Source organism: Periplaneta americana, chromosome 9 (genome assembly GCF_040183065.1).
Source record: "Periplaneta americana isolate PAMFEO1 chromosome 9, P.americana_PAMFEO1_priV1, whole genome shotgun sequence".
Lineage (NCBI taxonomy): Eukaryota > Metazoa > Arthropoda > Insecta > Blattodea > Blattidae > Periplaneta > Periplaneta americana.
Window position 1 is genome coordinate 48,225,070 of NC_091125.1, and position 22,957 is coordinate 48,248,026.

Genomic DNA, 22,957 nt, shown 5'->3' on the forward strand with positions numbered 1-22,957 from the left:
CATCCTTCAGATGCCAAATATATTTTGCAAACATAGTTATTATTTAATAAACTAAATGGTTTAAAAATAATCACGATGGAAAGAAAGGACTTCAAACAACGGTAAGTGTTTTATCACAACCCTTTGTATTAAGTTGCTATTTAAAGGAAATCCTGACGATAACTAGCTATGTTTCTTAACTGAGACAGCAACAAAGAAAAAGTGAACCTATTGTGCTTTTCTCAATATGAACTATTCTTTATTATAAACACCCACTCTGCTACAGTAATATTACAAAAGTGGGTCGCCCTAACGCTGGCCTACAATGCTCCAAGTTGCGGGTTCGATCCCGGCCCAGATCAATGGCATTTAAGTGTGTTTAAATGCGACAGGCTCATGTCAGCAGATTTACTGGCATGTAAAAGAACTTCTGCGGGGCAAAATTCTGGTACACCGGTGATGCTGATATAACCTCTGCAGTTGCGAGTGTTGTTAAATAAACCATAATTTTTGTCAAAAGTGATTGAACAAGCAGTAATATGAAAAGCGTGATTAGTGGATGTCAGTGGCATGACATGAAAAGCTACACAATCTGATAAACATAAATGTGGGAATGGGAGAACTGAAGAAAACTATGAATACTATTACATCATCTCTTGATGATAAAACACTTGACTTGTCGGTGGTGAGCATACTTTCATAGATTTGCCCATTTAATGCATCCTTATAAACCTTCATAGAATTCGGTAAAATAAATATTCAAATGCAAGATGCTGTAAATTGCCTTTCAGAAGCAAAGAAACTGAATATGAATTCTGCTAAAACAATATTACTGGTGTCAATGCAAATATATTGTGTGTGAAAATATTCTAGGGGTATAGGAAAACTTGTAAACTTTTTACTGTTTTCATTCTAATTTTTATTCGAATTCCATAATACTTATAATAAATAAATTCTAATGAAGAAAAACTTCAAATTATGAATCTAAAAATACAAAACACATCTTTTATATAATTTAATCTTCTGCCACACAGAAAATACAAGTTTCTACTTATATTGTCTATGCTTAAAACATGTGTTTGACAAGAATACACCCACGTGGCCCGACTGGTCAGTGTGTTGCCAAACTTAATGGAGATGTTATGGTAGTAGCACAAGACAGCTTCACAACTTGAGCGGAAAAACTAAGCACTGAGCAAGAATAACATGCATGTTTACAAAGGCAACAGTGTGCCGTAAAACATTTGGAATAAGGTGAATGGCCTGTGGACTCTCAAGATACCCCAACATACATACACCCTACGCATTAAATCTTCAAACATAATCTTTTAGCATACATTCTTTAGTTTACAGACGAAGTAATGAAACTCAACCCGAACATAAAGTAACATATTCAGAACCCCAAGCCCAACACAAAGTCTCATACATTCAAAATTCAGTACCACTTCTGGGCCATTATGAATCAATGGAGAAAAGTAACATACGAGCTGATCACAACAATGAATGGACCAACTGCATTAAGTATAGTAAGGTAATAGTAGTCATATGGAAGAAGTGAAAAGCATGTAAAATTCAGAATGCTTTTTATATTAGATAAAAAGCATTATGAATTTTACATGCAAAGATTATAAATAATTTCAAATCTTTCAGTTACCAATCATGCTGAGGTTAAAAAAAGACCCAATAGATTACTTCAGCACAATATGTTAGCCATGGACTCCTGCCCACAGGAAATGGTCTATACAATGACAATGGAGTCGGAATTATCAATTCCCTGTGTAAAATAATCCTCACTATTCAGACATAACAGCTCCAAGTACTAGCCAACTAGAATGAAGCAATTACAGTGAAATCAAACAAATCAAAACACAATAAATAAAGCTTGAAATGTGTGTCAATATAATTACATTAACCATAAGTCGCATTTAATTTGACTAATTCTGAATTCCATAAATATTAATTAATAGAAAAGCATAAAGTACCCTTAGCGAAACTCAACAGAAAGGCTGGAGATGTCACTACTTTGCAAAGCATGGTCAAGTTTATAGTGCAGATGACACCAAACTAACATAATATTTATTTTTTAACTGTTTAACACTGCAAAACATATTGTACATTATAAACTGCACACATATTCATATACTTAATGTGAAGTGAGATATGTGCGTCCCATGACAATCAATTTTTGCAAGATGCCTACAATTCCAGGAAAAATTAAATGTGGACACTGTAAAATTATTTCAGGGATACCGTTAGTAAGATGCTGTTTATTCTCATTCTAAGAACTGACAGACATAAAAATTTTACTTAAAAGAATGTGAGTCCATTAGTCACTATCAAAAAATGTTCATATTTTGTTCAAGGAATACTGCATGCAATAAAATTGCAGGTACTCATTAAATTCTTTCTTAATGAAATTTTGTGGATATGGAGAAGAATGAAGCGTGTGAAATGGGCAGACAAAATGAGAAGTGAAGTTGTGCTAAAAAGAGTGGCTGAAGAAAGAATAACACTGAAACAGATCAGGAAGAGAAAAAGGAATTGGCTGGGTCACTGGCTAAGAAGAAACTGCCTATTGAAGGATTCACTGGAACAAATAGTTTACAGGAAAAAATTTCGAGGCAGAAGAAGATATCGCATGACAGACAACATTAACATATATTAATCATATGTGGAGACTAAGGGGAAGACAAAGAGGGAAGATTGGAGAATGCTGGGTTGCAGTGAAGGACCTGCAGAAAACTATGAATGAATGAAATGAAGCTTTCCAAGAACTTAAATTCTGAGGGAAAGGGGAACATTACTATATTTAATACATGCAATTTCATTTAATAACTGAAAAACATAGGAAGTTCGTAACTGTAATTCCAGGAAAGTCACGTCTGTAATGTTCACTTTTATTAATTTATTTCACCTTCTACCAATGTAATGGCTCAGCAACTTCATTTTTAACACTAGAATGGATTCAAAACTTGAAAAACAATGAATACAATTATCACGTATATTTCAAAATATGAGAGTTGACGAAAATTCTTATTCTCATTCCTATTAACAAACAATAAAAAATATGCACAATATTGCTACAACATAACAGAAAATTGAAAGAAGAGTCTCACTCTTTAATAACAAAGCACAAATGAGCTAACAAATATATAAAACTGAAATTCAACTAACATTCGGCATTCTGCAAAATTATTTAATAAATATATATTTTCCTAAAAAGGCAACAATTCACAAAATAGTGAATGTTTTATATAGTATGCAGTACATCTGAATTGTGTAACGTTAATCAACTGTAGGTGGCGCAACTGTAACTAGATCATTAAACACTCCCGAGTATGACCGTACAAGGTATATAGAGAACCATTCAGCCATTCATGCCATTCAAGGACACAGAAAACAGCCAGTAAAGGAAGTACAGGATGGACAAACATTACATACCCGGTAAGCTGATTTTCTTTATGTTTTCATCTGTCCTTAACCCAACTTGTGTTCACTAACTATGGTTCAGTGTTCTTTCAAGTAAATATTTTGAAGGAGAATAAATGTATATACTTAATTAGAAAATTTCATCATATTGAAAACCCATTATTAATTTAAATAAGCATATTAAAATGATTATCAATTATTCCAACCTCTAACAAAACTTTCTTTCATATCTAGGAATGTATAATGATGTGTAAGCAAGCATAATAACTTCGTGTCTAATGACATACACTACTTATCTATCCATTTAACCTGAATGGAACACTGAGCCATCTGTTTAACTAAGGTATAGTTACACGAAGAAATTCCTTTGAGCATTAAGCCAAGGTTTAAGGATGAAGCAACGAAACAAACCCCCACCCCCAACAGGTATACTGTCACCATATTGTACAACAGGAATTACAACTTCCCACCCTGCTAGTAATAGGTGCATAAATAAAATGTTGCCAACCAACATCAAGTTACATAAGACAAAGAATCAACATTCAGCAAATAACTACAAACATTCGGGATTAACATCATTTTCCTCCACTTTTCCGAGGGTGGGTAAGGTTAATTAGAAGAGCATCACTCAGTGCAATATCTCAAAACTAAAGGAATTCACTAAAATAAAGAATCAGATAAATTTGTACATAGGAATAATTACAATCGTTATTTCAGTCAAAAATCACAACTACTTTGTATAGATTTAATTTCTTCTTATGCAATTATTAATAAAAAAAATATTATTACGTACAGAAATTTCATTTTAGAGACCTCAACTAGTTCTCAAATTTAAAAACATAAAATAGGATTTCATACAAACATATAAAATACTTTGTGATAAATAATAATGGATAAAATTTGGTTGGCAACATAAGAGGTGAACCAACATTAAGTGGCAAGAGGATAGCAGGAAGGGAAAAACGTAAAGCCACATAGGTTTCTTCCATCTGATTTTAACTTTCCTCATGAATTGTTTTTGCTTTCGCAACTGCAAGCTAACCGGACAAGCAATGTTTGAACCAACCTGTGGTAGTGTGAGTCTGGTAGTGAGAAGGAATCGAATGAGATGACAGCTCGCTATCCTCATTAGTGTCAACTTCCGATGAGGATTCACCTCTACCCACTGCAAAGACAACGTAGCATTAACGTCAGCTTTGACAGACAGTGTAACTTAACATTGAGCCCCTGAAGAGAAAAATACCTCACAATTTTTTATCACAAATACAAGATAGGTAACAATTCACATTGTTTAAATTTAACAGATACGGGCTCCACATCATAAATCGGTTAGCTTAAATGAAATCAATATGAAGTTTGTAATACTTAACAGCAGCTGATCAAAAACCAATCTCGCTAAATGGCTGCAAGACAAAATTCAACAAACTTATCACAAAAGAAAGAATTCTGAATACTCAAAAATTTAAGTTTGTAAAAATTTGGCAAATGATTTCTCTTTCAATCTATCTTCAAATTTTGCTGTGTAAGAAATGAAAATGGTACAACTACATTTCTACCAAATACTGTTTCAGTTACGGTGTTAGAACAGTTTCCATACTCATAAAATAAACAAGAATTAATTATTTACTCTACTCTGCACAGCACTAAGGAAGCTTTCAAGTCTCACAGATGGAAGGTACAACAATAAGGGCATGGGTGAAATAATGCAATCAGAAGCACTATCACCCTTCATGACACAAAAGATCATGTTACAGGTTTTTTATTATGAATTTTCAACTAAATGAGCATGTCAGGCACAATGCAATCAACCTTTCTTGCTGCCACTTACAAAGCACATTCACTACATTTATATATAAAAAAAATAATGTCACAACAAGACATGAAGTCAATCTTCAGGACATATCTCCTTAAATAAAATATTACTTGTTGAATTACATCCACGAAAAGAAAGAGATGAAATCTAATAAAGAAGAAAAGTCACTAATTCAGGCACATTTGTCTTAATCAATACGGTCCTGTTTCGTTTATATTCCTAAAATAATGAACTAAGTGTTGCAGAAAAAACACAGAAGTGCTATGCACACCATATACACAGCATCCAGCAAGCTAGGTGCCAGCCACATGCAAGCAGATGCATCCCTGGCCATCCACACGAAACCAGGAGTGGGACTGGCACAAAGCTTGTTGGAACACTCTGTACTATCCAGACATACAAATATTTATACTGTTCTTTCAAGTGATGAACACTTGTTGACTTCCGAAATTTACAGATATTTTTGTAACTACAACAGACAATAAATTCACATGAACTAAATTTCATATTTATTGAACGTGCAAGACATGAAACAAGTAACAAAACTGATAAGTTAAATCAGAAATTGGAAGAAACAAAAAAGTAACTGGATTACCTTCGTGAGACAAGAAAATAATGTAAATTATTTAAGAATGCCATTATTCAGTTGAGTTTCAGTTTATCTTACATAATCTTTAAAAAAACTCTTATATTTTAACTATCTTTACTTTTAAAACAATATCTACCTTAACAGAGACTTTAATGCTTGAACATTACGGAACTTCCTCACTACAACCACAGATTATGCAAACAGTTACCATTTTCATTCATGTGGCTTTCAAGTAAACAGGGAAGAAATAATATCATCTTTGTAACTCTAGTCTCTGTGCTACACCACACTACCTCAATAGTGAAACTTTAAATATTGTACAAACCTTAGAATGTAGACTTTCACGGCCGGCATCATTAGGATTGGTATTTTCCAGGCTAGAGGGCCGTGGTCTCTTGGTAATGCAACCAAATGTTTCGTCTACTACTCCGGTGGACATCTTCAGTGGCATGGTACACATGAGCGGAGAGATCTGCTGTGTGTATCAAGGACGACTGGTACTGAGACTCGTAGCACATCAATATTTAAGGTGTGGAAGGGTTGTGGCTTGTCGTCGCCACAGTCTGCACCAGTGGCTTCGGTGTTCTGATTGACTGTCGGAGGAAGGGTTTGCTGTGTGCTTCTCAGGGCCGGGTACCAACCTTTGTTGACCTTGAGTCCTTCTTCTTACTATTAAAGTTGTTTTTGTGTTCTGTTTTGATTAGAGTTTCAATAGCCTCCCAATGTAACCTGGCATAGAAGTGTGGTGTACTGCTTAGGAGCTCGTCTTGCCTATGTATACCTCACAAACCTCCTGAAGCCATACATAGGCAAGATGAGCTCCTACATCAAAGACTCTAACCATTTCATCAAGAGACTCAAGATGCTCGTTGTCGAACTACAGGAAATTCTACACCTTTCCCAGTTGTATTTCAGATTTGTCATTTATATTTCAGATTAGTCAATTCAATTTCAGATAGTATCAATTGTATTTCAGAAAACATCAAATTGTATTTCAGATTTGTCAATTTAATTTCAGATAGTACCACTTGTATTTCAGATTAGTCAATTTAATTTCAGATAGTATCAATTGTATTTCAGATTTGTCAATTGTATTTCAGAAACTATCATTTGTATTTCAGAAGTTACGGTTGGCAACTTATTCTCCAACGTTAAATCCAATCGAGATCATTTGGTGTAAAATGAAGATGTACGTAAAACCCCAACTTGGAATTCCTGACGTCATAGCTCCTGGTGTTGTAGGCTAATTTACCGACTGTAGAGAGTAAAATTGATGAAGCAACACACACAATATTGTTGGTGGTGATTGTGCTCGTGCAGTATAACACAGTCCAATTCATCAAGCTGCAGCTTTAGCTATGGTGAATATGCCTGTCGGATGGTAAAATGCACTAGTTGAGGATTTTCTAAATCCATTTTCAATACACCTTTTCCAATTGTATTTCAGAAAATATCAATTGTATTTCAGAAATTATCAAATGCATTTAAGATTGGTCAATTTAATTTCAGAAATTATCAATTGTATTTCAGATTTGTCAATTCAATTTCAGATAGTATCAATTGTATTTCAGATGGTATCAAATGTATTTCAGATTTGTCAATTGTATTTCAGATGGTATCAAATGTATTTCAGATCTGTCAATTGTATTTCAGATACTATGAAACGTATTTCAGAAAATAAGCAATGCATTTAAGATTACACTTTTATTTCACAACACTGAAGCCACTGGTGCAGACCGCGGCAACAACAAGCAACAACCCTCCCACATCTTAAATATTGACGTGCTACCAGTCTCAGTACCAGTCATCCTTAATACACATAGCAGATCTCTCCGCTTACGTGTACCACGCCACTGAAGATGTCCACAGGAGTAGTCGACGAAACATTTAGTTGCATTACCAACCGATCACGGCTCTCTAGCCAGAATATACCGATCCTATTGTACAAACATTCGATTCTTCTGGTATACGTATTATGGGTAAAAGAGAAATACTGTGTTTTCTGAAGAAGCACTGAAATTTTTTATATTCTTACACTACAGTTTTAAAGTCTACACTGGGGTTTTAAATCTCACATTTCAGACTATGAGGAAGATTATGAATACCTGTATTTATGATTCTGACATTATATAGTGAATTTAAGGCTGTAAATAAATAAACGTGTATATTATAAGACCTTATTATGCACATTTGGATTATGTAGTTTTAGTTTATTCAATATAACGTCAGGTTAAAGAGTAATGAATATACGGACCCATCTCTTTAGTGGCTTAATCTGAAAGCTAATATATTATGTATAATTAATGTGATCGACATTTTTGATATGATGAATTACATCACACCCTTTTTTTATAGTGACAGTGAAATGGTGGAAACTTGGTAGACTGATGATTGTAGTGAAAATTGAATGACCAAAGAAAATATATTGAACATCCTCCTTCTGCAGCAAAAGTTTCAAAATAAACTTGCAAGAATTTGGACTCACATCCACGATTAAAATGTGATGAAGTAGTAATTTAGCTAATTGTCAGTGTAATATTGTCACTATAGCAACTAAGATATCTAACCTAAATATTATCACAGATACTAATGAACACAAGAGATTCTTTTTATCTTCAAAATATCTGCTACAACAATAGGAAACACAGAATATTAACATAATAAGTTTGATTACCTGTACATTAACTCGAAATGGATTTATTATTCATGTTTTCGAAATATTGATGCTTTATCTCCCTAACACTACCAAGGGTACTTTCGAAGTTCACTGTACTTGAATCAAGATTTATTAATTTCTACTATTTCAACAATTTTCTTTTTGCAATTTATTTTCTTATTCACTATGAGGAAGGCCATTATTCCATAGCTTCGTTATAAACACATACTTAAAATTAAAGGATCCAATCTAAAAATATAAAGCTAAGACATAATAAAATTTAAATTTTACAAAATATTTGTAATATTACTGGATAATATTGAACACCATATTCATACAAATTTTAAGTTAAATAATATACAACACAAGAGATTTCAAAGTTAAAACAATAAATAAAAAGTAAATTATATTATTATCGTTAAGAGAGTTTTATATAATATTCTTATTGAATTTGATATTCCCAAGAAACTAGTTTGATTAATTAAAATGTGTCTCAGAGACTCTTACGGGAGAGTCTGAATAGGTCAATTTCTATCTGATGCTTTTCCAATTCACTGTGGGCTAAAATAAGGAGATGCACTATCACCTTTACTTTTTAACTTTTCTCTAGAATATGCAATTAGGAAAGTTCAGGATAACAGACAGGGTTTGGAATTGAACGGATTACATCAGCTTCTTGTCTATGCGGATAACGTGAATATGTTAGGAGAAAATTCACGAAAGATTAGAGAAAACAAGGAAATTTTACTTGAAGCAAGTATACAGGTTTGGAAGTAAATCCCGAAAAGACAAAGTATATGATTATGTCTCGTGACCAGAATATTGTACGAAACAGAAATATAAAAATTGGAGATTTATCCTTCGAAGAGGCGGAAAAATTCAAATATCTTGGAGCAACAGTAACAAATAGTAACAAATATAAATGATACTCAGGAGGAAATTAAATGCAGAATAAATATGGGAAATGCCTGTTATATTTTGTTGAGAAGCTTTTGTCATTTAGTCTGCTGTCAAAAAATCTTAGTTAGAATTTACAAAACAGTTATATTACTGGTTGTTCTGTATGATTGTGAAACTTTGAGAGAGGAATAGAGATTAATGGTATTTGAGAATAAAGTTCATAGGAAAATATTTGGGGCTAAGAGGGATGAAGTTACAGGAGAATGGAGAAAGTTACACAATGCAGAACTGCACACATTGTATTCTTCACCTGACATAATTACTGTAGGAACATTAAATCCAGATGTTTGAGATGGGCAGGGCATGTAGCACATATAGGCGAATCCAGAAATGTATATAGTGTGTTAGTTGGGAGACCGGAGGGGAAAAGACCTTTGGGGAGGCAGAGACGTAGATGGAAGGATAATATTAAAACGGATTTGAGGGAGGTGGGATATGATGATAGAGACTGAATTAATCTTGCACAGGATAGGGACCGATGGCGGGCTTATGTGAGGGGAGTAATGAACCTGCGGGTTCCTTAAAAGCCATTTGTAAGTAAGTATTATACTATTATCTCCTTATTTAATTAATCCTGCAGTGGCAGTGTGGGCTAAACCACTGGCCTGAAATTTTTCATGGAAAAATCTATAGTGACACTTGTGGCAGACAAAGACGCAGTTGGAATTTTTCTAGGGGTTCTCCAGTTTCCCCATGTTAAGTATGTACATCATTCCATCGCGACCTCCATATCATTACCATTTCATAGGATTCCCTGATTGTTCACTGGCGAAGTGCGGAGGAGGCTAATTCAGGCACAATGGGCTTGTCTGCTCACAATCCAAATACATAGCAAACCTTATCACTATCAACTTTGTGTTTTTAATTTCATAAATTTTAAAATGTTAAATATATACAGAGAGGCCCAATAAAAAGGTAACCAAAGATGGTATGAGACATACAATATTAAAAATATCAAAGAAAAGTGAGCACCAGATTTAAAGAGAACTCTATAGCACACAGCAGTGTTCAAGCCCATGACTGGCAATATTCAGATATTCCATGAGCTTCATAGCACGAGTCCAATATTGTGCACGTGTACTGTTCAATGTGTATCAAGATCATGAGTATCTTCAAAGCTAGTGGTAGTCTGACGAATGTGATGTGCTACTGAGTGATCATGTCAATACGCAAAATGCTAGTTTCGTCGCCTGGGAAAAACCGGATGAATATGCACAGAGACCATGACAGAGAAAGTGACAGTGTGGGCTGCTGCATTCTTTGCATGGCATCACTGATCTGCACTTCATTCAGAATGACATGGAAATAGAATTAATGTGACATCAGAAGTGTACAAGGAGCAAGTTTGAACGTTTTCAGGTGGACTGGATACATTTTGTGTACTGAACAACCTTGATATGCACAAGTGTTTCAACAAGATGGGGCAACCTCCCAGACTGGTCATGACAATGGGCGCCTACTTCAACAGCTATTTCCCAGTTGGCTGATTTCTAGATGCTCAGATTTTCCAATCCTTCACCAAGTCCTGATTTGTCATTATGTGATGCGTTTTTGTGGGGGATACTGAAGGAACAGTGCTTCATATCCATTCCTCATAGTCTAGACGAACTTTGTGCAAACATCGAAACAGTTCTGCGCAGTTAATAGTGGAACAGTGTGCTGCTATGGTCATTAAGATGATAAACCGCACGGGACATGTCATACACAATGGCGGACGACATGTAGAACACATACAAGATGGTAGACTTATTGTTATGGTACTAAAGAATTTTGGTTACTTTTTTTTTTGAACCACCCCGCATATATATTCCTAAACTGAAAAGGGCATGTTTATTAACAAAATTTGTTTACACCTCTTTTGAATGCCACATCACTCTCTTAGAGTTAACTGGTAGCTTGTTATCTAATAGAAATATTTTTTGGATTTTAGAAAAGCAATAAAAATTTTAATTCATCCAGATTAAAAGTCTAGTGCCACAGATATTGAATTTTGCATTATTTAAAATTAATCTATACTTTAATGAATGAAGCATACGGAGAGATATTAACATCTTCAACTTCTTAAAAATCTGTATGTTACCATATGTAATTGGGACATTTATCATTATTTTTTGCAACTTCAGGACTCTAGATACTTTTGTTTGCATACCCCAAACAGAAACATTGAAGTGACTAAATAAAATATAAACAAAAATCTTGCTGAAACAATAATGATGTTCACACATATCTATTAATATATAAGTTTTATGTATATTTATTTACATTTATGCATAAATTTAGGCACTCCATAGTTTTAATGTGGTTCGTATAATCTATTTTCAATTTCAACTTTTTATCTTACGAACTTCTATAGCAGAATCTTTAACCTGTCACACTCTTCAAATTACATTATTTTCTATCTTTCAATAAATAGTTCAATATTGTATTGCCTTTCCATAACATGCTCATTTAACCAATTTTTCTCTCTCATTTTTAATTAATTGTTTAATTTAACAAAGCTTCTTAGCTGTAGCACTTCTTTTCACACCAATGAAATGGTATAATTATGATTTGCTTGGAGAGACTGTAGAAAACCTATCTGGCTTGTCAGCTTGAGCGAATCAATGAAATTTTTAACTTTCCAGGCACTAACATTACAGAATACCCTGGAGCTGCACCTTCCTTGTAACTCCAATATTTTGTTCCTTAACATTTATCTTCAACAATATGTCTATTCATGATATCATAGAAATAATAAATCTCCCAGAGATAATGTAACATTGCAGCAACTTAACAGCATTAACTGGATTAAATACAATAAGAAGATATGGCATTTTAAAACTGAAAAATCCTGGATATTATTTGTACAAAAGATATAACTGCAAAATTCTGCAATAGCTTATTTATATACGGTAACTAATATATTGGAATTGTAACAAAATACCAAAGAATGAATTAAATCAAATAACTAACAATTTAACTCTCACACAATATGAGAGAATTATGAATTACTGTTACAAGTTCACTCTTATGGAAAGAATGCAAAAGAATATGGTTGCAAACGAACAATATCACATTTTCATATTAGAAAATTGCTTGAATTTAATTGCTTTAAAAATATTTGAATATTCTTGTCTATAACAGTAACAAAAAATAAACAAATAAAATAAAATAGTAGTCACAGCTTGCTAATAGAAAAAGAATAAAAGTAATTTCTGAAGAGGTGAATAATGTTAAATCCTATAGCAGTTACAACAGAGAAACAAAATGTTTCGTAGTTATTTTACCTGCTATTTCGCCTCCTCCTAGGTCATTTAATATCTTCCTATAAGATGGCCTCCTTGTGAGAATATCGCGCCTTTTCTTTGTTGAATCGTCGTCGTTAGACAAGCTATCGTCACTCCCAGCATCTACAACCTAAAGGATACAGTATATGTCAATACTAAACAGTATATATTCATGCAAATAATGAAACCAAAAAGACAAAATATCACTGCTTGAAAATGTGACGGAACTTTTGAACAACCTAATATTAAACATATTACATTTTTAACAATCAATCTAAGACTATGAATTTTAGAAACAGCCTAAGTTAAAATAATCTCGGAGTGTGCATTTTGCTCCTATTCATTGTTTCTGTCAATATTCTTACTTCTTCCTATAAACTAAACTATTAGGTGATCAACATTTCGAAGTACAACTGCCCTACAGATTATTTAAATTCAGAATGAGTTAGGTCATGTTACTATACAACCACACAATATTAATGGAGTGTGCTGGTCACGAGTATAATTTTCAAAATGAAGTTAGCTTTGAGCCTTTCAGATACATGTAAGGCTCTTAATATAGTCAATTATATGTAGAAAATTTTAATTAATAATAAAAGACTTGTTTGAAAAATTATTCACAGCCCCTTTTAGAGTTGGTAAACAAAATATACAGCCAGACTTAGATCTCAGTGCCCAGTTTTCAAGCACTAAAATGCATAACCAGTATAGGATTCATACACCACAATTATGTACAAGAAAAGCTTTTATTTCATAGTAACATTTTGGCTTTCCTCTTAGGAGGTATGTGAAAATGATACCAAGAATATAATTTATTATTGTATAACTACACAAAAACATTAATTTAATCACATGTAAAACAACACATATTAAAGTTTATGCATACATTTTTAGTTTTCCTGCCAAATACTGGAATGCAAAAGAGCAAATGACATTACCGTCAAATGCTCAGCAATAGACACCACCCAACCAAGAGTTTATGCACCTTGTGTTACTGAATCTAATACCACTCACAATACTAGTTTCATTTACTATTCATATATAATGTTTGCTGAAATGTGAACAATTCTATAAAGAACAATAATAAAAGTCTTAAAAAACTCAAACATAATTACACACAGCACTAAAAAAATATATATTTGATTTTAAAAATTAACCTGAGAGACAAAGAAAGGGTTCCAGAAATACACATTTAATTCCAATTTAAGTGACTACTTTTACAGACAATTTTAAACAGCAGAATTTTTATGTTAAAAATAATAAATTCTTCCAATTCTTATTAAATTAATAAGATAATTTATCTTGGACGCATTTAGATAGTAATGTTCTTATTCAGAAACTTTATATTTCGCCTTATTTTAATTTTAAAACATGATTACATTTTTCTACATTTTCCTTGTTAACTTCTCCATTATATCACCCACTTCTTCACAATAAACGCTCTTCACATTTAGTCCATAATATTTTAAGTTTTACTTCCACACATTATATTACCAATGGTAGTGTGCAATATTAAAATAATAAATTGCATTACATCTCTTTACATGTCCTAAATTTCCTTCAGTTAAACAAACATCATATTCTATAACAAAATTTCAGCATAGTCTACTTGAGGAGAATATTTATTTTAATTGCAATGACTTTTGGAGATAATTTTTAATTCATTTTACTAAAGAATTGAGGATTCCCTGAAATAACAATTTAACCTATGTTAAGTCGTTTTTCTGTTTCTAGAATATATTGAATTCTCAACAAGTCTTCTTCCTGACAAAATATTATTCCCCTCCAACAAACACAGCACACTCTAGAAACATATGAATGTTATTCTATGCATGCTGATGTCCTAGATCTAAAATGTTTGATGCTCCATATCTCAAATTCAAGATTTTGTAGTGAAGTTCTTGTTCTACAGAAAGTATCAATTGTCTGACATGCAAATGACAAATATGTGCCAATGAAACATAATATTAAAATTACAACTGTAACATGAAAATAGTAAATATGACAGTTATTATTCCAAAATATCATATGGAAATGCAGAATGCACAGGTACAAATGATGCTACTTTTTCAAGATTCCAAGATCCAGATATCACATCCTCTATGTAACAATAAGGCATTAATGGAAAGTGTATAGTTTTCTAAAACTTCAGATTTTCAGTCTTTAACACAAAATCTTGAGAAAAGTTTACCATCCAAAGATGTAATATAAAATTTACATGTAAGCTATTTTGGCAAACCTCAAATTAATCTATTTTCTCACTTTCAGGTTTAATAAATTTTAAATTTCTTTCATTCGTGTCTGTTCCTATTTTTAATAGATGAATGAATAGTGCATAAAACAAGTTCTGTCTGTTCAGTTATTTTATAAGTGTTTCTTTCAAAATTGATTGAGATTCTATCAATTACTTTCAATTCCACATGGGGAAAAAACTGTGTATAACAGTTTAATGAAAGATACACATGGTTTACAGTGTTAAACAACTTGGCTCAAGTGATTCTCTACAGGAAAAGATGTGTGTGACAGTTCAGTGAAGATGTCACGCAGCAACAATGTGGGTAGCAAAATCATTCACTGACTTCAGTTCATTGGTACAGGGTTGTCCATTATGTATTTCCTATCAGTTTCAGGTACTTGTCTTCACAAGTTTTTCAAGTTTATTTTAGTGTAGGTGTAAAGGGGTCCTCAGACGATCAATATTTATTGTTATAATCGTAATATTGTCAATATTATTGAATGTGCGCTGGAATATATTCGTATTGCCAATAATGAAAACTAAAATATTTTTAATACTGACAATATAGGCATATAATGATTGTCTGAGGGCCATTATTGAAAATACCAGGACTCTACGTTTCCATTACTTGGCACTAGGAACAAATGTTGTGCACCATATGACCTATGAAAAATGTAGAAAATGGTAACAACTCACTAGATGTGAACAGTGACTCGACAACAAATTCTGATATCCAAGAAGCTTCGAATGTGTTATAGTATGCGTCTTCAAAAAAGCCCACATTCTGTTTTTCTTTGGCATGTTTTATAGCTAATATTAAAATAATAGCTGCATAAGCCTTCTTTTGATCTGACACTGTGAATTAGGCTACAATTAGAAACTGAATATACTGTCAATAAATATTAATTGTATGAGGTGAACACAGTTTTTCAATATGTATGGACTGCATTGACAATATTTTATTGACAAAATATATTGATCATCTGAAGGCCACTTCAGAGTGTAGCTTTGTGTGAAGCTTATTTAAAATGTCAGTGTAGTTACAAGTTACTGTATACATCAGGAAATTAACATTTATTTCTTTTAGTTTTTAAGTACTTGAATTTTATTGCTAATACTAAATAAAGGGAAAGAACGGTGAGGAATTACCCTCAACTCTTCATCTCGAGAATTTGTTTTTATTGCTCAAAAATATTTTTGTGCAAAAAAACAAATAATGAATAACAAAGGCACTTTACTGCCTGCTGAAAAACAACAAATAAAATTCATGATAACATACAATAGGCCTAATTATTAATCAGAAAAAATAAATAAAAATGAAAGATTATATACTTCAATTATTTGTAACACCAAGGAAAGTAAAATACGTTATATGCTAATATTGACTGAACATATGACACAACATAAAATTGATCTGTTAAATTTTGGTACTTAATATTAAAGATTTTTATAGACTGTAATACAGACGCAATTATAAAATTAAATAACGTTGTACAGAAAGGAAAGTTGCACTCATTTTTAATGTGTGCTTGAGTGGTTGATATTAATTCAATAACGTTAGTCATAAGAACTGCAATAAAATGGATCACATCTGTTTCAAGGTCAATCCATGTAACTCAGCTGATCTTAGAAATAAGTAAAATCATAAAGTTCGGTCAAGAAAATGACACTACGAGAGCACAAACTAAGTTTTTTTTAACATTTGTTTATGATGTCAAACAAATTATATTTGTAATGAATGTGCTTTATTTGCTTGTTATTCCTAACTATCATTATATCACTAATAGATGCCCAGTTGTTCCATGATAACTGGGTCTGGAAAAACAACTCCTAATCAATATGTATGGCTAGCCAAGGATACACAACTGTGCTACAATTGCGGCAACGTCACAAGCCAGAACACGTAACTCATCCCTTCCCTTCAACCCTCGCGTCACTGGATATGGTAGAGGGAGAAGAGCGATGTATTCAGTGTGCTTGCCAAACATCACTAATACGTCATTGAAGATTCCAGCCTTGTGGACGGGGAAACAAATTCTCTCCCCATGTTTCCACCCTTCTCTTCCCCATGCAACCCTGGGCTAGGCTTATATCATGCACAATCATCTCCCACACAAAGTATAATAGTTTACAATAACTTTTAATCATTTCTTTAAGCAGAACTCAAAATGTAACGTAGGTTTATCTTCTACACTGTTGCAACACTTAGCTACTTCCTTCAAAAGAGAACCTGATCCATTAACAATAATTATTTCCATAATTTCTGCTACCGTTGCTACTGATATTCAATTTCAACAGAAATTAGTTGCAACTTTAACATGTACAGATAAAGATACTCATTACAGGCCTTATAAAGAGTAAAATAGAGCTGAACAAGATCATTAACTTCTGCAGTTCATTACAAAGACAAATACCAGAAATATTACCGTATTTAACCGCATAATAGACGCACTTTTTTTTTTTTTTCGATTTTCATAACAAAAAGCTAGGATGCATCCTTTATGCAAGGGAAAAATTTCAGTGAAAAAAAAAAGTATTAAAGGTGTGCCAGCTCGAATGCTGAAATAATCAATAGAATACATAACGATATATGAGCCGCAACTAATTTATATATCAATTGCATCGCACTTAAGACAATCAATAGTTAGCAGCAGTTGTATAAACAGCATTGAACAACAATGAATACAGAGACAATAAGACAAGACACTTTACTGTTATTAACACTAGCCTTACCTCATTCACTGTCAAGTGCATCCAATCTTACGAGTTTCGAATTATTAAAACCATCTTTGTTTATAATGAGATGTGTCTATTACGCGGGGAATTTTTCTTTTTAATTTCAATGCGAAAAATTGAGATGAGTCCATTATGTGGGGGCGTACGTTACATGGGTAAATACAGTATTTCTTTGAACATGTAAGATCAATAGTCAACAGATACCTAATGTGGTGTCAATATCTAACTCAGAAAATACTAGCAGTTCCCTCAAGTTCAGATGCAGTTCAACCACTCTAGTTGACGAGTATAATGTGATAGTATAATAATTAATTACATGGCATGTTAAAATTTAGATAAATACCTGTAGCGTCTGAAGACTTCCTTGTGCAGTTTGTATAACAGAGTTAGGTTTGCTCACTAGAATTACATTTCCTTTTTGCAGTTGAACTGGTTGAATATTTGCCGGAGTCTGGATGACAGACTGCTGATTTGCTTGAATTACTGACTGAACCTAAGGAAATGTTAAAGTAAAGCATTAAAACATATGACCAATGAATAAACACACTTAAAGGCAATTAAATTATTATTACTTAGAAAGGTATATATTATTATGGTTTCTAAGGACACAAAATGTAAAGATTTCTGTATTGAAAATTAACATGCAGATAATTATACAAACTTACTGAATATTTTGTAATTCTAATAATCTTAAATAAAAGTATGGTATGTAACAAAAATAGTATGTAGCCGCACATTTGCTAAATAAAATAATACCAGCATTCTGCAAGCCACTTCCCAACACAATCAGCCATAACTGTTAAATAAAATTGGGAAACCACAATTAAACACAATAGAATCCCAATGCAAATATTGCTATGTATGCAGAATAATGTTGACAGTTTTCTGGTATTACCAAATCAAAAAATAATTAAATACACCTTTTTATAAGCGCAATAAATTAAAGACTACAGGAACCTTCATAAAAGTTCATCATGCACATAGAGTGCTGAAATTATAAGTATGTGTACTCTCCATGCATCAACTAATGTAAATTATTTTTTAAAATATTGTCGATATGATAAATCATATACCTAGGCTATATTTGTTATGTGTAAATTTTATACATGCATAAGTTTGAACTCTTCATAAATGATGTCATACAGTACCGAATAATTTTATATGCACAGTATTCACATTACGCGCAATGTAAATGAAATGCAAATGTACTAATGAAAACAGTATTATACATATGAATTGCAGTTACTTAAATCATCATCTTTATGTTTGAGTACAAAAACAATGCTTCCATGGCAATTATTTTAGCACAAAACTACACACCATATATAATATCATCAGTAATGTCTATCACTTTTGTGAGAACTAATAGGTAACTAAATATCTGTAAACAATCATTTTTATGTTATATTAAAAAATATCCTTTTTTGATATGTAGTCAAGTAACTAGGCCTATATCCACAGATCAATCATTATAGACTTATGGCATCTGTTTTAAGCACATTCTTCCAATAATTTAAAATTAAACAGCCTACAAAATTATCGTCGTCATCATCATCATCATCATCATCATTACCGGTTCTATTATTATCACGTTATAGACTTATGGCATCTGGTTTTAGCACATTCTTCCAATAATTTAAAATTAAACAGCCTACAAATTATCATCATCATTACCAGTTCTATTATCATCATGTTAAGTCTAATGCGAATATATTGGTAGGCTAGATTCTTTACTACAATTAAAAAGAAAAGGACGTTGCAAACCTTGACCAACACTATATCATTGGAAATAACACTATGTAATAGAAATGTTGGATAAAAATAATTTTCCTTTCTTCCTGACTATGTAAGAAGGTAAGTGTTTTTCTTAACAGCATTATTACAAATATTTATCTGACAAGAGCAGGAAACCCATTTCAGTTGCTTATAAAAATATAAAGGCGAAATATAAGAAGGGTTACAAGCAATGAGTAAGCATAACAATGCGTGATTCACAGTTGGTGTACAGCTCTTGAATTGTGACCTTGCAAGAAAACCGAATCAAGATAAAACATGCCAGATATGCTAATGTCATTAACTTAATGAAATAACCTCTAAGTTTACTACTAAACTGTGTCTACAACATTTCTTACAGAGAAATCCACTATTCACATAACCTCTTTTTCTCTTGGATATAGGCCTAAGTTTCACTACGGAAACCTATGGTATATTAGAGATTAAATAACTACAGAAGAAAAGGAACTCTTGGCTCTTCTTTCTTACTTGAAGCTCGATATTTTCTTTACTCAAAATCCTACCATGACTTTCAAGAATACTTGGTGCTCGGAAGCAATATAATGCTCTTTTAATTCAGACTTTGTTGTACGAGCAAAATCTTAATAATAGTTCTGTCTTTAACGTATCCTTGATGTACGAGCCGGAACAAATACTGTCCCTATCCATCCATTATATTATCTTACAGATCTGATAGGTCTTCTCGTATTTCATGATATATAATTCCTTTCAATGCAGTGTGGACTTAAACAGAGAACTCAAGGGTATTCAAGAGAATAATATGGCTGCACGTGAGGAACTTTGATTGATCTCCAGTCCTTTTATCTCTTAAACATTTGTTTCAAAAGAATAAATCGTAGTCTTTGGGGTGCAGAAGATATGGGCCTAAAAAGGCTCCAAATACTGGGGAGTGTTTCTCTCAAATGTCTGGCTATGTTCGAGACAACCTACGTACGATATACGAAAAAAACTTTCTCACTTATGAAATACCTCAAGAACAAATTTAAGATAATACTAGTGTACATCTGGAGAACTGTTTACGTATAGCTATAAACCGACTTCTCCTTGGACATCACTTAAATTCTAAGTAACATTTAAGTTCAAGGATGGCCTATCATTATCCTGGTGAGTGTTTAAAAAATGTATTTCTTGTTTATTTATTTTATATATGTATTCATATAGTCCTATTAAAGCTATTCCATTTCGTGGTGCTCGCTCATTTAATATTACATGCAGGCGGTGCTCACAATCTTCAAGAGACTGAGAACCCTGCTTTTACAAACGAAACGATATTGGTATAGGCCTACCCGATATTCTCTTAACGTCTGTGTCTTCTTTTTCCTGCTTTGCCTCAATACTAACCTATTCTGCATAAGAACGATATTTCCTACTACAATTACCTTTGGTCACTGTCTAACCAACATCATTTTCATATTGATGTGAACTTAAGTGAACATTCGTTTGTGATGAAAGCTCTACGAAGGAACTACATGGGTCCACATTATTTAGTGCAATATTTAAATTAATTCCCATTTTTATTGGGAACACACACGCATAGGCTATAGTAGTCGATAACACAAAATATTTCCTTCTTCACTGGACTTTGTATTTACATAAAATTGCAATTAGTCATAAAAGAACATCACGATGACATCATTTATTAACAGTTTGTATGAAGAAGTGCTGGCCAAAATTGTGGGGTAGGGGGGCCTGGGGTTCTGGCACCCCTGTACCTGTGCTGTGGCTGTACTGTTGTTTACGTGTGTTGGGAGTGTGAGTTGCACGATGCTAGTAGCAGCCACCAGGTGGTGTTGCTCGGAGGAAGAACTCTGTACCGAAGTGACCACCACTGAAGTATTGGTGTCCCCAGGGGAATGCGCCAAAGGATCACCTCCAGGGTTGCCAGCTGTTCCGTTTTCTTCCACCATACCATCCATAGCCTTGGGATGTTACCCCCTAAAAACAAATTAAATTAATAAAATATCATTGAAATATTTGCATTAACGCTAGTATTTAATATGTTACATCGCTAATGAATGCCATTCACTGTAAAAATTATTATCATTACTTAGATCACCAGCTCATACTTAAAATGTTAATCAATTAACCAAATTAACAACAATACACTACATAAATTACATTATTCATGACAAAAGCAATGAACTGACTCACATAACTATCCATATTATAACACACTATGCTCGTAATGATTCCTCAACATTACAGAACTTATTCATACTCGCCGGGCTAAATCACGGCATAAACTGGGAGAAATGGTAGGGCTTATTTCTAAATTTACACATACTATCTCTCCGTAAGACGCCATATTCTGTACCTTTTCCTGTACGAGAGTAAAACTATCTTGGAACATTTTTTAAGGCTTTATTTCGCAAAATTCTGCTCTACACCACCCCCAGAGGTTCCCAATAAACATTCACCATGCTTGGTTGTTATTATTCTTCAGCTGAGTACTTACCAGTTACGTATTCCTCGTCACCAACTTTGCTGCAATCGGAGTGGGCAAACAGGCAAGTACGTAGTAGCCACGTCAAAATTCCAGGGCCTTCGTCACAGGGTGAGCGGGAGGGGGCCGCGTCACGAGCAATATGGCGTATGTATCACTACGCGCGTTGGAAATTATTGGTTCGAGGACTTTTCTAGTCCCGAAAGGAGTAAAGCGGTTATGGATGAGTCAGTCCATTACATGGTACGCATATCGTACATATTCTTCACGAAGACAACGTTTAAAAATAATACACAATAATACAAAATGCATGTATAAATGCTACATTTAGTTCATTTTATGCTATTTATTCTACAGTATTTACAGATATTGCCATACAGTTAGAACTACTTGATTATGCAACAATTCCGTGACCATGTGGGATGGTATTGGCGCTGTATATGAACATTCTTTTTACGATTTACCATTACGGAACTGTTACTCTCAATATTATGTATGACGCTTAATTTAAAATACCCAACTTTTTGCATTAATGCTAATTCTATCTTATATACTCCAATATTATCTAATTCTGCAAAAGTTCAACACTATCTGCAAGAAACAAAATAAAGCTACAAGACACATCTGCTCACTTGAAATAATTATATAGACTACGCGTAAATTCAGTATTTCTAATTAACGTTTGAGCACTACAAATTTTACCAAGGTAGAATGTAGTCGGTCGACACCGAGCCACGACCGCTCTTGGAACAGGTTTCTCTCGTGTCCCCATCCACTTGGTGTTGACGTCATCGCTTGACGTCATCGCTTCAAATGACGCCCCCAGCTACAACAATAACATAGTGGAACAAGGATCTTTTACATGTTATTAACTCATTGTAGAGGAAAGAGTCTGAATGGTCTGGCGTGTATTTATTGAAAAAAGAATTAAATTATATGTTGTACAATATTGATGCATGTGCCAATCTGCTCTGAAAATAGGCCTATATAAGAAATAATAACATGGATCTGAACCTCAATATAAGAACAGGACTTTGGTAACTCAGTTTCCAAGAA

General features: G+C 33.2%; 1 protein-coding gene across 10 annotated transcripts in view; it reads right to left on the minus strand.

The window, feature by feature from the left end:
• Positions 1-22,722, minus strand: part of LOC138705895 (cyclic AMP-responsive element-binding protein 1-like) — a 55,436-nt gene extending 32,714 nt beyond the window's left edge. Inside the window, exons 1-5 of one of the 10 annotated variants that reach the window (XM_069834637.1) lie at positions 22,604-22,722; positions 21,171-21,393; positions 18,008-18,157; positions 12,693-12,822; positions 4,475-4,573 (exon numbers count right to left, since the gene is read on the minus strand). In XM_069834637.1, coding sequence (XP_069690738.1) covers positions 4,475-4,573; positions 12,693-12,822; positions 18,008-18,157; positions 21,171-21,374 — 583 coding nt within the window. In that variant the 5' untranslated portion in view covers positions 21,375-21,393; positions 22,604-22,722. The other 9 variants (XM_069834642.1, XM_069834639.1, XM_069834633.1 and 6 more) reach the window with 9 other exon arrangements.
• Between the last annotated feature and the right edge of the window lie 235 nt (positions 22,723-22,957).